Source organism: Diadema setosum, chromosome 5 (genome assembly GCF_964275005.1).
Source record: "Diadema setosum chromosome 5, eeDiaSeto1, whole genome shotgun sequence".
NCBI classification, from domain to species: domain Eukaryota; kingdom Metazoa; phylum Echinodermata; class Echinoidea; order Diadematoida; family Diadematidae; genus Diadema; species Diadema setosum.
The window spans coordinates 43,301,885-43,326,271 of NC_092689.1; the positions used below are offsets into that span (position 1 = coordinate 43,301,885).

At 37.9% G+C, this 24,387-nt stretch overlaps 1 protein-coding gene across 1 annotated transcript; it reads right to left on the bottom strand.

The window, feature by feature from the left end:
• Positions 1-6,654: 6,654 nt before the first annotated feature.
• On the bottom strand, positions 6,655-24,347 carry LOC140228934 (general vesicular transport factor p115-like). The gene is made up of 20 exons (XM_072309199.1): positions 24,237-24,347; positions 22,871-22,957; positions 20,611-20,755; positions 19,979-20,097; positions 19,238-19,396; positions 18,245-18,450; positions 17,371-17,473; positions 16,962-17,102; positions 16,086-16,329; positions 15,379-15,584; positions 14,547-14,660; positions 13,564-13,682; positions 12,612-12,793; positions 12,150-12,256; positions 11,467-11,605; positions 10,331-10,482; positions 9,585-9,803; positions 8,793-9,020; positions 8,149-8,301; positions 6,655-7,769 (listed from the first exon to the last, which is right to left on the bottom strand). The coding sequence occupies exons 1-20, from the start codon at positions 24,300-24,302 to the stop codon at positions 7,677-7,679; spliced, it is 2,982 nt and encodes a 993-aa protein (XP_072165300.1). The 5' UTR covers positions 24,303-24,347; the 3' UTR covers positions 6,655-7,676.
• Between the last annotated feature and the right edge of the window lie 40 nt (positions 24,348-24,387).

The following is a 24,387-nucleotide window of genomic DNA, read 5'->3' on the forward strand; positions in this document are numbered from 1 at the left end:
ATTTTCAATGTGACACAAGTGTGAGACATGAATGACATTCCAGTAATATTGCACATGGATTTGTTGCATGTAACGTTCACATGCTGTATAATATATGTACTTATCATACCCCAGCCAAACAGAGTTTGAAGGGTTTCTTTCAGGAATCAGCACGTGGTCAGTCGGGCGTCCTTGAAACGCTGCTGCTACGATGTTTCTGATTTAAACCGATCCCTCTCTGGTTTTGCCGTTCTCCGCCGCTGTCCGCCGATCTGATAGATTGAGATAGATCGGGGTCCAGATTGTTATACTAGTGGAACGGGGGCTTAAAGTTGAGACACATACCCTGGTATTTCAATAGTAGGAGAATTGTGTTGCCATGGTAACATCACATAATGGCCCCAAAATGAGGTACATGAAAAAGGCTTGTAACTACTTGTACTTCTCCAGTTTTTCAGCAATTCACAAGAAATTTGGCACACATGAAAAACTCGAAGTAAAGTTGTGCAAAACATATTTTTCTTGAGTACATGTACATGTACGTGTATTTGAAATTGCCTTGACATGCTAACAATGCATTTTTACCCCCAAATCAGGAAAAAGCCTTACAGATTGAAATTATTCTTCAGTTTGTTTTTTTTTTTTTTTTACACAGGTCAAAAGAAATTTGGGGCATTAATCATCTTCAGTGATATTTCCAATTTTGATATGGTTCACATATCAAATTAAAGCAACAGGAAACTTCTCTAGGTCAAAATTTCCTTTGATCCTGAAGAAGAAAATATTCAAGAAAACTTATTACAAAAAAAGAAGAAGATAATTTTGCTTGTAAATTGTATGTTGTTCTCCTTGCTGAGTTTTCCTCTCTTATATGTGGTGCACTGGAATTCCTGATTTTACATTGTGTGTGAGTATGTCGAGTATTGGCTGATTTAAAAGGAGACAATTAGAGCAACTGTTCAATATGATATTATTGATGCTAGGCATTTTGCAGACTACTTGGCCATGTGTGAGCCAACTTCTCATCTGGGGTTTTGAAGTCGTACTTCACTAATGATAAACCTTACATGAATTAGAGACATTTCCTTGCCGAAATTGAGGATACACTTGTAGTTCATGTGAAGTTTGGTGCTGCTGAACCATCAGGAAACATTCATAATGCAAGAGAATAGCATTGGTACGATGATGTTTGAATGACGCTGTGATGTGAACCTAGCTCAGTTTCATTATTGGGTCTGTACCTATAGTAGTGTACATTTCACAAGTCTAGAATTGGGATGATTGTGTGAACTCATTTCATTATGTTTCATAATTTTTGTTATTTCTTAAGACAGAGTCCAAGTAGTCCATGTAAAAAATTGTAATTTTAGAATAAGAATGATATACTGTATACGCCATATATTTCGCGAAGCGGGAATTCCCGACGACTTCGCGAGTGGTTAAATTCGCGATCGTGGAGTCCCGTACGGAACGGAGTAGAGTACGTCACATTTACATCGGGATCAGAGTCGATATTTTCGCATGTCTTTAATTTCGCGAAAAAAACCTGACTCACGAAATTCGCGAAAATAAAAACCTCGCGAAATATTCGGCGTATACAGTACATTGTGTAAAGATTTTGGAAAAGAAAACCAGCAACAGTGAGTGATGTTGTACTGTATACAGTATATTAGCGACCCTAAGTTTCCATGCAATGGAACTTCCCAACAATCTTGCGAGTATTTAAATTTACAATCATGAAGACAGTACAGAAATGAAGGCAAAGTGTATGCTTCCGTGTCATATTTGTGTCGGGATCAGAATTAATGTTTTTTGTGTGTTTTTAAATTAAAAAACACCACGTGACTCGCAAAATTTGCTTATAAAAAAACCTAGCAAAATATGGTGTACATACAGTATATTGCAGAGCAAGTTAGCACAGGTTTTGAACAAACAGTTCCTCCTGTTTTTTTGTTTTCTTTCTTTATTTATTGTTTATTTATTTATTTTTTATTGGTGGGGAGATACAAATGTGGCAAAGTATATCTTTTCAATCATGGCAGTTGTGACATTCTATCTTGAGTGAAATGACTGTAACTCATCCATTGTCCCTCTTGATGCTGTGTAGGTGTTAAAGGGATCGTATAGTTTTGATTGAGACCTAATTTCAGGTTTCTAACATTTTTTGGTGAGATAATGAGAAACCTCTTATGAAATATGAAAGAGCATGTGATTCCATGAGGAATTCAACGTTTATTTGGCGAAAATTGGTTTTGTAATGGCTGAGGTATCCAAAACAGAGTGATTCAAATAAGTTTGGGACCCACACTTTATTACGATCGCTTTGTTTTACTTTGTTTTTGGATGTTTCAGTCATTCCAAACCCGATTTTCATCAAATAAACTTTGAATTCCTCTTAAAATGGCATGCTCTGTACTATTTCATAAGTGTTTTCTTGGTATCTTGCGAAAAGTTAAAAGCCCAATTCTCATCCCCACCAATACTGTATCATCCCTTTAATGTATCGCTGCTCAAAGTGGAACTGAGCTTCAGTGCTGTGAACAGAGTACAGCTGTACGTGGGTATTTCACTCAGTTTTTAAGAAAACAAAAATGTTTTTTGTTTAATCCATTTCAAACCAACCTTGCTTTTCTTTTCCTATTCCCCCTCTCCCCTCCTTGATATGAATACTTAGAATGTTAAAGGAAAGAAAATTGTGACACTCATACTGATTTTTGTTGTTCTAATTCAAATTCTTTTGTACAGTAATTCACTTTTTTTGTGAAAGAAAATTGTCGTGACATGAAGTGCAGGGTGCGAGGACCAACCGTTGTCTGTTGTCATATGCGTGTCATTAATGCCTTCAAATCGTCAAAGGTTTTTCTTGCACACACATTGATTCAGTAGAACTTCACTAGAAGTATGACTCAGATTTTTTTTTTTTGACACACGTCACAGTGCGTGCAAAAAATGACACTTTATGACTGTCACTTGGTAGTATTTTTGTGATATTCAGTCTGTATGTTGTCGAATCTTCGTTGGTATGATATATGCCAGATATTATTGTCTGTATGTTATTTAAATCTTTTTTGGTATGACATATGGCATATATTTTTTATTGTAAAATGATGCACGATGAAAGGAACGTGTATTGTATAACATGTAAAGATTTCTATTGCCATGTTGTCATGTTTACATTTCACAGGTGTACAGTGTTTCCCAGTCTGAATCTGAACTGGTGAGGATGTGTGAATGCAAGTTTGTTGTTTGAATTATTGATGTGTATCAGGGATGGATCACACCATGTTGATATTTTTGTAAGGTTATCAAGAGTGTTCTATTCATGATTACAAATAAATGTATATATAATTTGACTTGTGGTACAGAGTACCTCAGCAAAAGTGAATTCTCTCTCTTTATTTTGTTCATGTGTATGTTTGCTTGCCCAGTAGTTACACCGCTACACCTTTCTGCATGACCCTCTTGCTTACAATAGATGATTTATGAGATCTTAGCTCTTCTACATCAAACCTTACACCCTTCAAGCCTGTGATAAGGAACTATCTTGTTGCTTTGATCCTGTTGCTCTTTTTTTTTAATACATGTATCCTAATAAAGAAATGAAGTGGAGGTGTTATTTTTAGACAAATATTACATCAAATGCATTTCTTCTTATCAAATCATATAAAGTGTACAAATTAATGAATAACATAGTAATATTATCAGCTACTTCCTCACGAACACATCTTCTCCTTGTCTTGTGGCAGGGGAATACCGTGCATTGCAACAATAAAGAATCTGAACATACAATGACTCATATTTGTATACGACTATCTCCATATATTTCATCAATAGTAAACAATTCATTGACATGACAACATCATACAGTTGCTCTTCAAGTTAAGTATCTTGTCATTGTTTTAAGACACTCCAAAAAGCTACTGATCAGGACACAGTGTAAAATGGAACAGATTACGAAAAAAAAAAAAAAAAAAAAAAAAACCTTTTGGAAACGACCCTCGGAGCAACACAAAATATCCTACTTGTCTATGACAAAGTAACAATGTGACAGAGAACAGAAAGTTGAACAATTTACTGTTTGAAAAGTTTGTCTACAAGATTTCACAACAAACAGTGGTTTAAGCCACCATGATATGACTATTAAAGAAAAGCATTTTCAGAACACCCACTACATCTGTGTCTCCCAGCCAGATATCTAGCAAAGCAACTAAAATCCTCACTCTCCTCTTACTGGGGTATTTTTGGGCAATGAAAGTGACAGTACGTTTAGGTAACTTCCTCACTTTCCAGTCAAATACAGTACATTTAAAAAAATATTTCAGAGCGAAGTTATAATGGCGGCTCATTAATGCATGATAATGTCCACTTGAGTCTTTTCGAACACAAGTACAGTACATGTGTACTGCCATTGATTTATTTTCACCACTGTAAGCCTGATATATGTACAGGGAAACCCCTTTATAATGGGCTTGCTTACGACAGGGTACTGCTTCTGATGGGTGAATTTGGCAGTCCCAAGTTTTCATCACTGGTACTGTACATGTATTCAGCTGATCTCCTTTTTGGTACATTCATGAGGAGGTGCGATGTATTGGTTATAACAAGGTAAAATTGGCAATCCTGGTAACCTTGTTATAAAAGGGTTTCTCCTGTATTTGTGAAAATAATGTATCCAAACCTCAAGCGGGGAATGTAGGGATCGGCAGATTTTTAACTGGCTTACACCTGCAGCAAAGTAACCCTTTAAGACCAATACTTGGTAATTTCCTCGGTGTTATGTGATGCTTAGTGAACAATAAAAGCTGATGGACTGAATAGCAGACACCATTCCCTTTGTTTGTCAGCAGTGCTGTAACCAGTGGGTGATTAAAATTTTTCACTCAAAGTCCATGGTATCTAAAAAGCATCAAGCAAGCATGATACAGTTTAATATCACAGCATGTCATGTTGTCCATTCTGTTAAAAATAGTGTGGATACCTGTGGCAAACAAAACGCATACAAGATATATTTTCCCTACTTATCTGTGTCTGAGAGTGAACTACTATAAACTTATTTCTCTATGCTGGCTGATCTCAATGTTTCTGACTAAAGCTGTAAGAGACTCCACAACAACCTCTATGAAGTGGCTCCAAGTATTTGGAATGTTTAAAAAAGAAAAGGAAACAAACAAAATCAGCTCATTTATACACCATCATGTAATGGCTGTGACGGGAAATTAAAATCTTCAGAGAACCGATATGAAACAAACCAGTCATCCTAGAGAGACAGAGCTAGTATGATGAGAAGGAATCATTGCTCTTCAATACTGGATTCAAGCTTCTTTTTTTTATGACTGTGCATGTACAAAACAAAGTACTACATACTTTACACACTGACAACTTTGTAATGGTCATATTTTTGGCAAATTTCAAATAGGCCGCTAATTGTGAAAATAATAACACACAAAAATATTGGCCGAAATGTAAACAAAAATGTGCCCCGCACGTAAGTAACACTGGTCATGGCAAGTCTCATCTTGTGCTAGCATGCATGCACATGCTGAAGCTGTGTGCTAACTGTTGTCAGGTCCAATCGCTTAAATCCTTGGAATACTAAGGACTTTTGTTTCCGAGAGATTTGATCTCATTTCAAACAATGCTTTAACAAAATGGTTTGTTTGAGAAGTGACACTTTCTTCTGAACATTGAGTGTTGTTTTGTTTTTTGTTTTTTAGCAATCTCGCAATGAGACGACCACAAAGAGCAAAATTAACAACTTGAGAAAATGTCTGATGAAGTGCCATATCTGAATGCGAAAATATCAGTGGATACACTGCCCTAAAAGTATGAGAGCTGCATTGTCTGTCGATTCTTTTTTTTTCTTTTATACGTTCTAACGTAAAGGTCAAAATTGAGAAAAAGCACAGAAGTTGATTCTAAACATGGTGCCTTGTGCCTCCTACATGTATACAGGATTTTACTCTGATTTACAATTCCCTTGGCAAATGGAAATATCACACCATATGTCGCAGAGAGGGTAAGAATTAACAGAATAGCAAGCTTACACATCATTGTGTACAAGTTTGTTTCACTGGTGGCACTTTCAATCCCTCTCTTAGAACCATCAACATGTATCATGACTTTGACATCAACTTTCAATCTTGCATTGGCTTGAATTAGGTTTTAGCAAACTGACTCTCTCATCAATGACCCCTTGGCCTGTAAGGAGCGATGTCTGAATAGGTGTTGCATGCTAAACAATGAGTATGTTTTTTACAAAAATTTGTGATTGTCCCTTTCCATACTATAGAAATGTGTTAGAATGATAAGCAAACAATAAATAACTTTTAATATGCACTAAAATCATTGGTACTGATGCATTCAGTCACGGCTTGGTCTTCTCACTGTGACTACATCAGCTTTGAAGCCAAACATTCCTACACCACAACATTAGACAGAAGTTTCAGGAAATTATGTCATTTCTGATGCTCACTTCCCAAAAAGAGGATATTCTTGGACTTAGTTTACAATCACTTGTCAAAGACACCATGAAGACTAAACTGAATAGTGAACATTGCCATCAAATATCATCTGATGTTATTAACTTGACACAACACAGGACAATATTCGGATTTGTTTGCACTAAGGAATACAAGATGAGAGTCATCTACACTCTTTGAGTGGTGCATGGTGAAGATTTGTCTACATTGTTTCCTGTGATCTGTGGTAACAGTAGGGAAAAAGCTTGGGCAACACAAGTGTGCTTCATTCTTATCTGCACGCTTTCCAACCAATATATCGGTCTAAAACGTACAGCAATAAATAGCGTACCCCCACCTGATCAAACCAAATTTAGCACTAAGACGAGATTATGGATGGTAGCTTTGGTTTATCAGCTGTAACGAGAACTTTTCATCATCATGCGGTGATGGGGAGCTGCTGACTGCCTTACACACTGCAGCACAAGCTCTGAGTGCTGCAATGGTCGTGGCAGGTAGCAAGCATATCATCATTATTTCTTGTTTTGTGTGATCCAAACTAAACTCGTCTTTACTGGCGCCTGCACGTCCCAATCATCTCGACACATTAAACATGTGCATGACTCATGTCATATCCATGCAGAGTGGGGCACAATCACATGGACTTCAAGGTCGACTAATTCCTCACATGAATAACTGCTCAGCCTTAACTCACTGATCACCAGACGACATGAGGTATTTTAACAGAGCGTTCAAAAAATTTTCCAGTCTAACTGAAGTTACACATTTGTGAAGACAAAACAAAGTACCTGGTAAACACACATCTTGTGACAGGAAGGGAAACTCTCATTCATATATCATGCAATCTGTTCATGTAAGAAAAAATGTAAAAATACTGTGATGCAAATTTGATTGAAAATAAGAATGGCAGTCTAATGTATTCCATATCATTTCAATATCTATTTTTTTGTTTTGAAAAAAAGAAGGAGGAAAATAGTATGCTTGGAAATCGTTGAACAAAAAAATACTAAAACATTCTACAGTATTAGTCTGACATTACTGTATCTGAAAAAATATTCTTAATTTCTATGATTGCAAGTTCCATCTATTCTCATTGCCCCACGCAAATGATCTGGAATATCATCACAAGTCCATTCGAATGAACGCAGTAGCAGAATTCACCACAAATCTCCTCCATCATAGACAGCGTCTTCATTGAGTTGGTGCAGAGTTTTCTCATCATGCCTCTCCTTCCTCCTCCTCTTCGTCATCCTCGTAGTCTTCATCATCGTCGTCATCATCCTCTGCACCATCTAGCTCATTATCAGAGACCTGAACAAAAACAAAAACAGAAACAAAAGATTGAACATACACAAAATCCCATGTATGAACTCATAGGATATATTCAGCATATACCAAGACTTGTGCATATAATGAAAATCACAGCAAAGCACGGTTTCCTGGAGTCAATCATATCCTGTATTGGTTCTCAAATGGATGGCAATTATATGGCAATGCTGGACAGGTTTAATGATGAGGGCAGAGCCCTCTGGTAGAGCAGTGACAACACTGAAGAGACTATCCTGGAAAAAGAAGACCATCCCCTTTATGATTTTGTAGTTGCCATGGTAACAGCAAATAACAGGGCCCTCTGGTAGTGCATTACCGAATCTGAAGAGGCTAGCCCAGACAATATCAGACCATGGCTCACCTCTTGCTTGAGGTCCTTGAGTCGCTGCTTGTAGGTGGACTTCTTCTCGTCAGTCTCTGTCAGGAGCACTAGGAGGTCCTCCTGCTCCTTCTGGACCCGCTCCATATCTCCCTTTAACCTCTTCACCTCCACACTCAGCTCGTCTTTCTCTTGCTGTGTGTTGAGAGTTTCAATGGGGAATACAGAGTGATGGAAACTTGTCCTAGAAAAGTTTGTATCTATTTCCAATACATCTGATGTCAAATTCTGAGAGCATAGGGGATCTCTATAAGTGAACAACTAGTATTCTTAGCAAATGTTACACACTAGACACACAAGACAATGAGACCATATGCCTACATTTCACACCACAGGAAAAAAAAAAAATGCACCATTTTTGTTGCATGTACTTCTAAAACAAGAGTTGTCTCAGAAAGCAACAAACCAGAGAACTTGCCCTGTAAAAGTTTCCCTTAGAATTATGGCTTTAACAGATTTTGTTGAATATTTCCTATCTAAGAGTGAAACTACAGACAAATGAAAACATAACCTCCTCCGTTGGTGGAGGTAATAAACAAGAAAGTGACAATACACATGAAATATTCTGGCACCTATGACCACTGAATACAGTCAGAAATCACCTGCCTTGAAATTGGTAATCTTACCTGAACCCTTTGTAGTGCTATTGCAATCTCTGGATTTGCTGCCTTCGCTGATGCCTCCCTCAGCTGAGATTCCAGGGTTTCCTTGGCAACACAGAGTTCTCTGTTCTCGCCTGCCAGTTTATCCCTGTCTCCCTCTGTCTTGGCTAGCCGCATCTCAAGCTCGGTCATCTTGGTGGACATGGCAGCTTTCTCAGCAAGGAGGGCGCTGTTGTCATTGGCACTGCCATCCTGTAGATGGACGCAAGAAGTGAGCACAACTATCACCGATGTACTTACTACAAAAGCTTTCCGCCAAAGCTTACGTGATCTTCATATGGGATTCCTCAGCATGTTTTTCATCAATGTACAAATACTGATGTACTTACTACCACAGTTTTTCTACAAAGCTTATTCGGTTATTAAATGAGACTTCTCAGTATTGTTATTACCAAACCAATGTGAACAAATTTTATCAGTGCACATTACATTGCAGCATCTCAGTAACTCTAAAATGCCTCTCTAGTCACATGGAAGCTTGAAGTCATTTCCAACATGGGCTGCATCTAGCAGGTAGTATGAAGTACTAATGCCGTACTCCATCACCCTCAATGAACACACCAGAAAGGAGGGCAAGTTGGCCAGATATGTGACAAATTCTTTTTAATGCACACCATCCCATCTGAGCCATACCAAAGTGAACTTTCCATTTTGCTAATCTGTAAGACATTCCACTACAAACATCCACACAGCGGATTGCCATAAACTGATATACACCCACATACTGTATCTACAGGTTTTGCTCTCACTACTCACCTGCTGTTGTTGCTGCTGTTGCTGTAAGAGTTTGTTCTGCTCTTCGCTCTGCAACCTGTACTTCTCTGCCAGCTCAGTCTGCTGTGTGACAGACCTCCTGAGGTCCTCCAACTCTGCAGCCTGCCCTGCCAGCTGGGACTGCAAGCCACTCTGGGAATCCTGCGAGGATTCCTCAGAGCCGAGAACGGCCTTGGCATCTGCTATTGTCAGGTCATTCCTCTGCGTGGATGGGTGAGGCAAGATACTGTGCAATCACACGTCACATGTATACACCCTACAAGCAATTCATTTCTCCACAAATATTCATACAAAAGCTTTGCTTGTCTCTAATATGTCAAGATGTACCAGTAATGTACCACTGTTTTCAAAACATATTGCCCAACACTAGTAAAATACATGCTTTGAGCAAATTCTGCATCACTTGCAGTTAAGCCCTTAACCCATTGAGGACAGGCTGATTTTGCTACAACATGCATTTCCCATAGACACATGCCGGAGTATACTCGAGACTCGCCCTCAACGGGTTGATGTTACTTTCTACTGATTTCTGGTAGAACATAGATCAATCTGTAATGTTTCTAAAGGCATCCACAATGATGTACCAGAATACCACCGGTTAAGCACAAGCAGAAATAGATTTTGAAGATGATTGTGACTGTTAACCAGTGAGTGATTTACAACCCCTTCAGGCACCCTATAAATATTCACGAGAGTAAATACTATGCATATTCATGACAATCACTCACCACTTTCTCCAGCTCCTTCTCCTTGTCTTGAAGTTGTTGTGTGAGTGTCTCCACCTGTCGCTGGAGATCTACTGCAGCTTGCGATGACTCCCCATCCAATGGGGCTTGGTTCTCCACCCCCTCTGCCCCTTCTCCCTGTCCACCCTGGGTGCCTACAGGTCAGTTGGTTTGATACAGAGAGTGGGCACAAAATAGACAGTTACTGTAAACAATGCCCTCTGAACTAAAAGCTGTATACTTGATTTATGGTACATGGATGATACAAATTTATTCATTTTTTTTCCAACTCACATTAATATTTTTTTCTGATGTTGTCTTTGTTGTTAAATGATATTAAAATACCATGTATGACAAATTTATCATACCACATGTTCTAGGCCTCGATGCATGAGCTGCTACATGCCATCATGCTTAACCCTACTCTCCATCAAGAACCCAATTTCACTGTTCCATTTCTACAGAGCCTCCAGCATGTTAGGGACCACTTGACACCCAGATACTTCTTCAATAAACAAATCAAATCAGATGACCCTAAAATAATAAGAAATTTTGATTAGATTTAAATATTATTTGTTTCTGTGGTCACTCACAGAGTATTGAATGCTTGTCAGCAAGTATGAGATGTGGAAAATAAACTTGAAACTTGAAACTTGAAGTAACCAAGGAATAATCAGCTTAACCCATTGAGGACGGTTTGATATTGCTACAACACGCATTTCCCATAGACGCTTGCCCGAGTATACTCGGGGCTCGGGACTCGTCCTCAACGGGTTAAAGTCCCCTGCAAAGTATTATGCGATGAGGATTAAGTGCCTTGTGTATGGTCAAACTGCTACTGCCTGGGGACTTGAACCAGGGAATTAAGGATTGACATTTTATCGTCTTACCCACTGAGCCCAAAATTAATTGAACAAATGAATATATCAAGGCAAGTTTTTTTTTTTTTTTTTTCCAGGCTATAATAACATTTGCTGCTGTTGTCATGCAATGCAAAAAGAAGCATTATCAATTCACTGTACATTGTTGATGACATAAACAAACTTTGTTTGCTACATAGTGGCTTTCTAGGGTCTTACGTATGATTAACTGTCACTGAGCTCAAGGTTACTTAACCCTCATCCCCACACCCCTCTCACCATGCTGGGCCTTGAGTACAATGTACTGATCCCTCAGCTGCTGGATCTGACAGGACTGCTCCGACAGCTGAGCCTCTGCCCTCTTGTACTCCTGTGTCAACTCTTCATGCTTCTTCCTCAGCTCTCCAAGTTGGTTGTCCTATGAATGACGTTGACGGAATGCCATTTATATTGAAGAATAACTTAGGCAATCACCTTCACACACACTGGATGTTTAACAGAAATATTGTTCCATTTTCTGTTTAGAATAGCACTGTTGAAGTACAGTGCAATCTAAACTACAGTATATGCAGATCTATTAGAATGGCAGTGATGCTAAGATGACACAGATTTGCCTCTTGAAGCCCCATGATGAAACAACAGCTCAAAAGTGGGAAATGACATACAAAGTTTTGATTCTCAAATCTGTGTCGATGAGCTCAATATTGAAGCCATGCGTGCATGCAATGCTGCACACAAATTAGAATTTGTAAGCTACATTCATTAACTGAACATGTCATAAAAAATGATCGTACAGTTGTCTTGAAGCAGAAGTTCCTGCATCTTTCACTCATCACCAGGTCATGATGTCACATACAGTCTTAGAACAACACACAGACACACTTTCAAGTCAATTCTTCAAAAGATAATGCAAAAGATAATGTAGAAAGGAGACCGGACTTCCTCACACTACTTCAGTTCACCTGATTTCTGATGATGTCTTTGTATTGGGTGACGATTGAATTGTGATCTTCCACTGTCTTCTTGGCATCCACGTCATCCCCTGCCTGGATGGCTTTGATGACAGTGTCTGAAAGGAAAGGTTTGGAGAAATTTCAGTCTCTGAAGAATAGTCCATAAGTGATAAAACTAACTGAACCTAACACAAGACTTATTAACAAGGATTTCCTTGTAGCAGGAATAGTGGGCATCAAAAGGTAATGTACCAGTAAGTATGCATATGAGTACACTACTAGTAAACCATGGTTATATGGCAAAGAATCTTTCCAAGCAGTATACTTTTGTGTGAGTTCACACCTATTTTAATCATGACCTAGACTATGGCTTTACAAACTGACTTGTGAAAGCAATATCTTTGCTGAATGATAAATAAAATAATCAAGGGTCCACTGTAACATAGTAGTCCATGAGAGTAGACTCCTTACTTTCTAGCTGCTTGAAGAGTGTCGTGAACTCGTAGTCAAAGAGGACCTTCTCCGGAGCATCAAATCTCAGCTGGGGTTTTTGTGCGGCTAGGGTGTAACTCTCGTGTTTGGACACGACCTCAAGCTTCTCGATGAAAGACTCCACCCCGATCCTCTTGGCAATGATTTGCTGCAAACTCTCCCTGTAGGGACCATTACATGCAATGACAACCACAAGGTTTACAGCTTGCATATTTGCAAAATATCTCATTATTCAGTCTCTTGGCAGTTAGGCAAGCATATGACAACTTCAGGTATGCTCTCACGAAAATGCTTTGCACTACCATTGTAGCTCTACAGATACAAAAAAAAAAAAAAAATCTACAGCTGTTTGTTTACCATGTCCTATCACCATTATCATTATCATCATTGTATAATCTGTCTGTGCAAGTTCTGTTTCAATCTTCATCATCATTGTCAAATCTGGTGATGATGAATATCATTCTAAGAACATCATAATCAGTATTGTCAATACAGCAATTTAAATGCCTCAGTCACTGTAAAAGTGAAAGCTTTCAGTGCAACTAACATTTTGCAATAGGCCAATTGCAGCAAATTTGATTGTGTATAATTTTATGAATGAGAGTACTTCGTTCACACAGTTCCAAAGATATTCACTTGTCCTTGGTTTTGCACTAATGTAGTGGAACACTGAATACAGCAAAAACTTGTCCACTTTTACAGTTCTCACGTTCTCATCATCACCATCTTCTTGAAATAAACACTGGGTATCATGGTAATTGTTTGCATTCCAGCAAATAATTGTTTGAATGAAAATGAGCAAAGAATATGGGATTCCATTTTCTTTGCTCACTTTCATTCATATCATATATGCATATATTTCTGATTAGTTTCTCTTTATGTTTGTTTGAATTTTGAAAATAATTCTCTAGTAGACAGGAAGGAGACTCACTTTGTGAAGCTGTTGTTGGAGTTGTCATTAAACTGGGTGCAGATACCAAGAAGGAAGGCACAGAGGCCTTGGACGAGAGCCTCCTGCTCATCGGCATTTTCTGCTACCTGAGCTGTCAGCTGATGGAGATTTGTAAGTCAAGAATCACATACTGTAAAACAAGATATTTTTGTGACATGAAATTTTGGCAAATTGGAGCCAAAGGCCTTTATCGCGGCATAAAATTTTCGTGAGTTGCCTCTAACATTCAATGCATACAGTGTAGACAAGAACTTCCGCGTGCATTTTAATTTGTGAATCTTGGCTCTTGCGAAATTTGCGAAATCAAGATGCACATGATCATTTCTCATTTCACAGTACTAAACTCCTGGAAATACAAGTCTAACATGTACCTACATCACAAACACTAAAGCTTATCTTTAACTATATACAAACATACAGTAGTATCATAGTTCCCCTCTACATCTTAAGTTGTTCGAGACAAAAATTTAGGGACATTCACAAGAACACTAATGACTACATCCTGACATTAAAATTCAAAATAATTTCTCAAGTACCACTGCAGCAATCTGTACTTTACTTGGCATTTTTAAACAATGAGTGAAGAAACTGTTGGGGCTATGCATGATGACATACACATACCATGAGTAGAAGTGGAACAAAAGCCAATGCTTTTCAAATCACAGGAGTATCATATGTGGTACCAGGTCAAAAGTTATAAATATCATGAAATGATAATTATGCTCAATGGTGGGGAAGAGTTTGGGGGAAACATTGATGTTGATGTGTTCCTTTTATTCTCAAATTATATTAAGTAAACTATTTATGACATAAATGTTTTCATAAAAGGAATAGATATAGAAAAGATAGATCAGGCATTTCGTATTAATACTCTGCTGCCAGTATTTGTAAATTTTATGTTAAAAAACCCCTGATAAATATGATAATATAGATATGTTTGTCAATTTGAAACATAAGGATACAAATGGGACGTTTCCAGGACTCCCCAAAAAGTGTGAGACAGCAAGAGATGACTGCGCCATCCAGGAGCTGAGTAGGATCAGTAATCCAAGTCTGGTCTGGAACTTTACTGATGGCTATAGGTAATATAGAGGATACAGAATGGATAAAATGGAAATTTGTCATCTCATTATCATCTCAAATAAAACACCACAGTAGGATGAAAGATATGATTTTGCATATGCACAAAGCTAGCAATTTACAATTCTGACCAAACAGTTCAAAACACAGCATTATATGTGTCATTTTTGTTTGTGAGGGGGGCTACAAAACATTTTATTTTGGTTCACTTGAATTCAAACTTTAATAGGTAATCTTGTGATATTGACAGACTGTATTAGAGGTATTATCACACAAAATAATATTTACTGTATGCAAATTTACTCCCTTTTAGGTCTTATGGGACAAGCATTGTCATCTTCAATTCATATTTCTGTAGATGACAGAAGTCTTTAAGATTTTGAATTGCATAGTGTACACATTCTAAGTATATATGTGAACAAAAATCATGACAGATCATAGCAGATTTCCATAAACTGGGCAATCACTATCTATTCGGGCTAAGTTTGGAAGTGGTTATCAGTTCAGAGAGTTCAGTTGATGTTTATAGATCAGCTTGGTCAAAATACTGCCCGGAGGATGACAGGAAAACTTTGTAGGCACTACACTATCCAATTAGAAACTGATAATGGAGTGACAACCACAGGATTATAACAGGAATGGAATGTTTTTGTGTGAAGTGGATGTTGGAAATGTCGTGGGCAGGACGAAGGAAGGGAACACGGTTGGTCTGACCTGAGAGAGGAGGTTTGTGCACTGCTGCAGGAGGGAGACAGGGGGATTCCCCAGGCCAGTGGCCAGCTGTACCCTCAGCAGCTGCTCCTTCTGGGTGGGGTTGTCTTTGAGGGCATGAGCCAGAGCGATGGCTGCACACCAGTTGGACAGCGGGTCTTGGCTGAAGAGACCGCCACAAAGTAGCTGACCTGCCGTCACTGCAGAGACTGGGGTTTGCAACACATTTAGAGGATGGAATGTGGAGAAATATTATTGTCAATATTAATTTAGCTACGTTGCACTCAAGCAAAGACAAGTGAAAATGAGCCAAACAGTCCAAGAGTGATTCTGGACTAGAGTGCAGAGCTTTTGGCCTAAATTACAGCCTGATTTAGTGTGTCACTAGACCAAACATGTAAGATAAAAAGGTCCACTCTAGTTCTTACATACAATGCTTCCCTCAACTACTGATAAAAGACATGCTGGATGTAAAATGTCAAGGAAAAGTTTTTACTTGAATGAAAAGTATATGAGATCTTATCTTCCATTTAAACATTGGAATTGCTTATATTCATTTGTTTGTATCGCCTTATCATCTTTTCTTTTTTTTCAGCAGTCATTTCAGGAACATTTTCAGTCACAATGAAACGAGGGAAACAGCAATCTAATCTAAAGTCAATCATCACTTCACTACTGGTACAACAAAGTCTGTCAATGCCAAGTCATACCATCAGCTGTGGCTGGTAAGAGGGTAGAGATGATTTGCTCCTGGCCAATCTCATTCTTGTAGAGGAAGCACTGGAAGCAGTAGAGCACAGCGCAGCGCAGGAAGAATGGCTGCTTCTCATTCACCATGGACATGAGAAGGACCACGATGGCCGGCCGCGGCGGGGTGGACGGGGCGTTCACCGCTGCAAAGAAGTCCTGGTTGACTCGACAACCACGGATGACCTCGGATACTGCATTGATTGTCTGAGAGGAGGAGACCAGGCCAGTGGAAAAACAGAAATTGAATTTCAATAACTTTTTCTTTGACCATCATTCATTCGGCATTTTTCTGCATTCTATATAGATTGATATTATTCAATGACCTATAATTTATGCATCATGCCCTACATTATGAATTCGCATCCTTGAAATCCAGACACAGCAGACTCATGACTAATTAAGAGTTATGGCCTCCATCTTATAAAAAAGAAAGCATCTGTCCCATGCCATTACTGTGTAGGCTTGTGTAACCTAGTAATATTTCATACAGTATGATATCCATTGCAAGAACAGGGGGGGGGGGGGGCAGTCACTAATATACCTTTGTTCTTTTAATGTTTAATGAATGCAATAAAGCAAAACAATTATTTTAACAATTACAAAAAGCAACAGTGTATAATGTAAAACACTTCAGCTTAAAAAAAAGAGGATTTTTTTTTCTTTTTTTTTTGCAAGAATCAAAATGCATTCTTCACTTTTGAAAATAAAGGGCTAACTTTTCTCTCTTCTTAGTTAATTTTACACAAGCTCTGAACTTTGCTCTCACTTGATTTTGTGCAATGACCATATTGAACACAATTTCAGTCACACTGAACAGCAACATGTCAAAAAATCACCTCAGTCAAGATGTCAGCTGGTACCCCACTGGCCATCAGAACATCACACAGAAGTTTGAGCAGCCCGCACTGATGGACGACCTTCTGGCAGGCACCTGTTGCTTGTGCTGGGTTGCTAGGGGAAACCAAGATGCGTACAATCTGCCAGGAAGAAAGAAATTAATACTGATCATGTAAATCAAACTCTTACAATGAAACCATGATGCTAGAGACTAAGGATGGTAATATTAAATATGTACAACTCTTCAGGTTTTTTTTATTTTTTTTGTTCCAATCAGCTCTCACAGCACACAAAGGATTACATCTCTCTGAGTTGGGTTCTGAAACTCTTAAATCTTGTCTATTTTTTTTTTCTCCACCTTCCCGGATGCTAAATTTGCAAGAAAAGAAATAGCACACAGAACCATACCTGCAGCATGAGGTGAATGTTGTTCACCTTCTGAGCAGACCATGAAGCATCCTGGCCTTCTGCTTTCTGGATGTTGAAGAAAGGAGTCAGTCGCTGTATAAGCCTGCAAGAGGATTGATTGATGTGATAATATTATAGTAATTAAAGTGATATCATTGCAAATCATACATTGACCAGTCAATCTGTAGCACCAATATCATGCAGGGACAACTCTTCCACCATCAAACAACCTAGGGTGTGGTAGGGCTTCATTTCCACAAACACAAGATATAAGCTTTTCTCAGTGCAGCAACATAGGGTCTAGACAATTCTTAATCATTATAACTTTGCAAAGGTTCATGAAATGTAGCAGAGTGCAATTATGTTCTTTGTCATTAAAAGAGATGAAATCTACAGGATGTCATACTAAATTTATGAATGACAATTTTTTTTTTCCAAGGCAATGGTATGTTACTTGATTCCCTGTTTTGACAACTTTTGTATCTTTTGGACAAGTCAAACATCCTGCATCATCCTAGAACACAAGACTTGGCATAGAGGGGCCATATGTTTCTTAAAAGCATTGACTGGAAAGCACCTCATTACAGGGTTGCTATGCATTTTATTGACTACATACTAAACCTCAATATGCCCTTGTCTTCTTGCTGTAAAAATATCTCCTTTCCATACATATAGTCCCCTTTAAAAAAAAAAAAATGGCAATAATGTGAACTAAACAATTTCTTTCGGTTCAAACATTGCAAGAACCTCACAAAACAGCCATTGTGATACGACAGCGATAAGAGTGATAATTCAGTTTCTAGTCATGGACACATTACAGTGTCCTGACATCCGTGGTAATTGGTAGATGGAGTACACTAAAGGCTACACCTACCCTCCCTCCTTGAAGAAAGATTGGTTGGAGCTGTTCTTCTTCAGGAGGTTGATGAGGAGGAGGAGACAATCCTCCACTACGATCCCACCATCGCTGCCTCCTTCCTCATTCATGATCTCCAGGAGGCGCTCAAAGGCATTCTCAAAGGCCACAATCTTCTGGATGTTGGCATTGCCTTTAGTCAGCTGTATGAGTAGCAGCAGACCCTGGTGTGCCAAATATAAACCAGACAAAACAACTTACTTTCTCATCACTTTCCCACAGAATACATATCATCCAATCATATCATCCATGAATGATATCTCTTCATGAATATGGAATATGAAAAATGCTTTGACAATAACTTCAAGGCACATCTTCCATTCCTATTCAATATCTTTCATAATGATCCTCATCAAACAATATCTCTCTCTACAAAAGAAATGCAGAACTGAAACTCAGTGTAATTCCCTCAAGTCTGATTCACTGCATCATTTTTAATAGGCAACTTTATGAACTGCCATTTTACCTATCCTCATTTGTTGAAGATGGAAACCTTCTATTTAGTACTACTCATTCCTACTCTCGAGAAAGAAAGCATACATGGATTCCCTAACAACCATGAGTGCTCTTTACAGTTCAATGGGTTTTACAATTATGTCATTCTTATATGAATATAGCAAAGTAGCAAAGGTATATCGCAAATTGCAAATAAAATGTGAATTCTCAAGGCAATGGGTTCTACACATATACATATACTGTCTGTAGTTGCATTTGAATATTAAATGTAACATGACAAAAGTCTATTGTATCTCTGAGCATAATTTGACATAATTTGGGGCTATTACACTCAGAGTCAAATCAGATGCAAGTACTGAACAGTTAGACAAACTAGAGTATTAGAAACTCAAGGTGTTTGTTACATCAAATGGTCCTGTGAAATTTGGAGGATGAGGAGGGGACAGGAAGTGGTCAAAGAGGAGATGGGGTTGAAAGAAGATGAAGTCTGCTCACATCATTACGGATGACCTCTCGACTGTCCGAGAGCAGGTCCATCATCTTGGACACCCCCGTGGGGCTGCCCAGGACATACTGCTGGACTTGTCCAGCCTGGTGGGAGAGGAGGGCAGTCAGCAGTCTGATGGCCGGCCAACGCACACGGAATTCATAGTCCTGTCAATCAGGAAGGAAGCATTGATGATAGCAATATCAACTCTACTAGTCATTACAAGTCTGGTTTTGAATACTTGGTATGGCCCCAACTTATTTCACAAAATATCTGTCAAAATAAATTTGCTTATAAACATGTGCATGAAAATGACACAAATGATTGTCATTTTTTTTTTTGTGCTTTGTTATTTGTGTTGAGATTAATCATTTATACACTGTAGAGTGTTATTATTACTGTAATACAAAGAGTACAGGGAAATAAAATCAGACATGTCTAGTGACAGAGAATCAGTCAACTTATGATCACAAAATCTAATGTGGATAAAAAACAAACAAACAAACACACAAACTGATCAATTAATTTCGAAGCACCACAAATTCATTTTGGTCAAATACACAACTCAATTGGTCCATTTTGCATAGGTTTGAGGGACTGCTTGGAAATTGCCAATGTTAATATCTCAGTGACTACAAGACAGCTCTAGTCTTTTTGTTGTTGTTGTTGTTTTTAATCAAAGTTTAAAGTTGCCTATGGATGCTCTGAAACTACATTCCATGATAGAGCAATATATATGAAGGCATTACCTCAAGCAGACTGAGAACAAGGGGAACATTGTTGGGATTCTTGATGAAGATTTCTGCAAACTGTGCGGCAAGTTGCATCTCCTCTGCATCCCTCCCGTCTCCGTTGGGAAGCTCCTCAGCTAAAACAAAATTACAACAGTAGATTCTGCAACATCATACCACATTTTCAAATGTCATCTTCCAACAACAGAACAATTGCGCCATTCCAATCCTGGCAATCCGAAGCTGGTCAGGCATGGTTTTCTCACCACTTGTAATAAGTACTGAAACATGATTACACTCTATCTCAAAGCATATTAAACCAATTGTGGTAGTCATCCTATTCATCACAATACAGGATATCATGGAATAACTGCAGTTTCAATATTCATTTGCTTCCAAAACTTAGTAAATAAGAGTAGTTTGCTCTAAATTAAAAAAAAAAAACAACAACAACAACTTTGAATTGAGGCGGCAATACCTAATTGCAGGTGAAAATCACTGTATATAAATGCTCTTTAACAGCTTAACTTTAGTTTGTGTTTTGGTCAACCGTATACCAACACCCCTATGTAAATCTTTACACATGGAGGTTACTTGTTGTAGCTATCAAACTGCAAAGGGGTCAAGAGTTTAAAGGTGAATGAACTTACTAGATTCCTCCTCATCTGGGTGAAGAGAGAGGATGTTATGTAAGGTGTCCAGCGCATAGCCAATGATCTCTGCATCGCTGCGGTCAGTCTCCAAGACATGGACCAGCAACTCCATGGCCTGAGTGCCAACATCCAGTCTGAATTTCTACGAAAAGGAAAATTGTGTCACATCGAGAGCTAAGACCAATTTCTGTATTTGCCTTTATCTACTGTATCTTCAGTATCAATACGTCACCACAACATAGGTGTAATAGCAATCGATGAATTGTGAATTTGACACACAAATTATATGGTGAAGTTACATGTACGTACATGTATGTTACATACAAGTCTGATTTTTTTTTTTGAATTTCTCAGAGTCCTCCCCTTGCTGTCAAACCATCTGAATATCAAAACTAAATGATTTCAAAATGTTAATTTTGTGTGTATTCAATGCTGCATTATGCTTAACGTCATGATATTTCAAGGAAAATAAACATCTTTTAAAATACAATCCAAATGGCTCAGTATAACTATTATCTGTTTTTTTTTTCCCCATTCAATATAGAGCAATTGAAATACATATCACTTGTACTGTAGAAATAAATGTGATGCGACAACAATTACATACTTGCCAACATTTCAAGATGAAATATCTTACTCGTGGATTGCAAAAATCTTATTTTATATGCAAACTGAAGTTAAAAATCTTACTTTTGGTCAAATCTTCAGAAAATACACATGAAAGATATATCTAAATATTTTTTAAAAATCTGATTTCTCTGACAGAAAATCTGATTTTGCTATTTTTAATGTAAAAAATCTTACTGAATCTGATAAAATCTTACTAGTTGGCAAGTATGCAATTAAGTTCTGCAGTCTGCAACAAAAACTGATGTTAGTGTTACAAAATTGTTAGAGTTTTGGTCCCAGACAAATACATGTTAATTGTAGAGTTCATGACATGTAGATACACTACAGTTTGCTAAATTAGGAACCGATATCATGGCAACCAAATCACATTTAGAAGTGTGGAGGCTCACTCTCACAGGGAAAATGCTTCCTGCTAAACTTGGCAGGATGCATTGTGCATATCAGTCTTATCCACAGCTGACTGATTAGTGAGATAGTGAAGAGGTCATTAAAACACAAAAAGAGAGAACTTCACTGTGACAAGGTAAGATACAACCTAATATCTTATCAAAGACATGGGCAATGGCTATGTCATGTCCCATTTTATCATTTATATGCTCTTCTTTGGAAAAGAGAGTGTCCTGAACAAGTTACAATATATTCTAAAGTAATTTGCTAAAGCCAGGTTTTAGCATCACCTTCAGTTATCGATATATTTAAAACCCATGTTATTGTTACAGCTTAAAAAGCAGTCTTTAAATGCTGAAAACTTTACCTCTTATGTAAAAAATATTATAAATGTAGATGGGTCTTATACAAATGTACATGTACCAGCTAAATGTACTAAACTATTGGCACTTCTGCTCACTTACCAATTACAGCTTGTTGTACATGTCGTACCATACAAATAGTGCATTTTCTTATGGTGAATGGAATGAGCCCGCAGATGATGACATGGTAGTACATGTACATTATCTACTTATGTTATCTGATCCTCCTGCTCTCTCACTGATAAATGAATGAGAGGTTGAGATGATAGATATGGGCAGGACTACAGTCATGCATTGTTACATATACCACTAACCATACATACCTCTCTATAGAAAGCATGGTACATGTACCTATAAAGAGGAATTTGTATTACATGTACCAATGTGTTTGGTATGTTTATAAAGTTATCAAAATGAGCCTATGTTGTGTAAATGTGAATATTTAAGCTGAGATCATGTACTTCAACTCCTTAGCACGGCATGCATGTAAAAAAACAACAACAAAAAAAAAAAAAAAAAAAAAAACTGAGACAAACACAAATAGCAGCCATGATAAATTGACTGTTTTACAACAAACTATTAACACTCCTGTCCACATTATATGGCAATGAAATCAATTTGACAGTTCAGGGTTTTACAGCAGGGCAAAGCAACACATAAAAAAAACAAAGAAAAAAAAACCAAATTAACCAATGTTTGCATATTGTGGGTAGTGCTTCATCAGTGACTATTTACAGACCAATATGTTTCATTAGTCGATATACAAATATTTCATTGACTTCAACTTATATTGTTTGTTGGTTTATATTTTACTCAGCTTTTTATCTTGTTGGAACAGCATCTAACTTGAAGAAATAGAATGGTGAAAATAAAGTTACCTTTGACAGAGCTTTGAGCGCACGGACAGCATCTCTTCTGTCATCCAGAAGGGTTGAGGACTGCACACGATCACATAGCTTGGCAATCTGGAGGGAAAGATAAATGGCAAAAATTTATCTGCAAACGTATGTCTCTGAAGGCTCGCTCCACAGCCCTAGTAGTATACCATGCATGGATTCATTAATTAACTAAAAGATTGATTTAACCATCACAACATCACTTGACACACACAGACAGACAAATGTTAATGATTACACTGCTTATAAACATCTTTGAGATTGATGCTCATATTTATTGTGTTTCAAAATTGATGGTATAATGCCACTGTTCTTTCTCTGAACTGAAAAAAAAAGAAGATACAAAAATGTTGTATTTTTTTAATCATTACAAGCGAAGCTGCTTTTCTTCAGTTATTTTATTTCTAATGTCTCTTTATGAGTACATGTAAGTGCACATATAAATTTACATGAAAATGCAGCACAAAATGTCAATTTGATAAAATGTTTCTTTTTCACATCCATTAATTGGCAAAATTTTTTCACTTTCAGGGAGACTGCTGAAACAAACAATCCAAAATAGGGACAGCCATAAAACATTGCAGGGAAGACAAATGAGTTCTTGTCTTACTAGTACAAGTATGGTTTTTAATATTTATGGGATACATCATCATGTTGACAGCTCCTTCCACATACACTGTTTACCATGCTACCTTGCTTTCGTCCCAGGGCTATTGTAGCTAAGCACCCATAAACAAATCCATTGCATTGGTTAGGTTCTGTGTAGGACGTAAAGTTCAGAATCAGCGTCATACAGTATTCAACACATTTTTCTTCTTTTCTTTTTGAACATTTTAGAACTTTAAAATTCTTCTTCTTCAACAGCCCCTCCCCCGCCCCCCCCCCCTTTGCTGATTTTTTTTTTTCTTCCAAGCTTCTGCCAGCCAGATTATAAATATCAGAGCTTAACGATTAGCAGAGCAAAGACAAAACTGTCAAAAGTGAAAATCAGACTGCACTCACTCATAATTTGATAATAGTCTCACTACTCTCAGTATTGTGGAAATATTTGAATTGTAGGGTAATTAAAATTACTGAGAAACAGCAAGATTGGAAATAGGCCTACATAAAAAATCACTAACGTGAAGGATGTTCGGCGAAATTCCCTTCCCGAGTGGCGCATGCATACCCTACGTCTACTAAACTCTTCTTATCACGTTCATCAGAGTAGAGTGGGTCACATTTTATGTAGTATGTGGGACTGACCTTATGATGGGTGAACAGCTTTTTACCGTTCTACAGTGGAGAATGGAGTAGACATTATTTGGGCTTCTAAAAAGCTATTTCCTATATTAAGAGATCGACTTACCGTATCAGCCCCCGACTGTTGTTGTGCTGGGGTATTACCCCCTAAAACTCGACTAAAGAAGCTCATTTCCTTCAATCTGTTTTCCGGTGATTTTATATGTGGCCAAACGTGTGAGTGTGACACAGATAGAACACGTAGCACAACAAGTCTG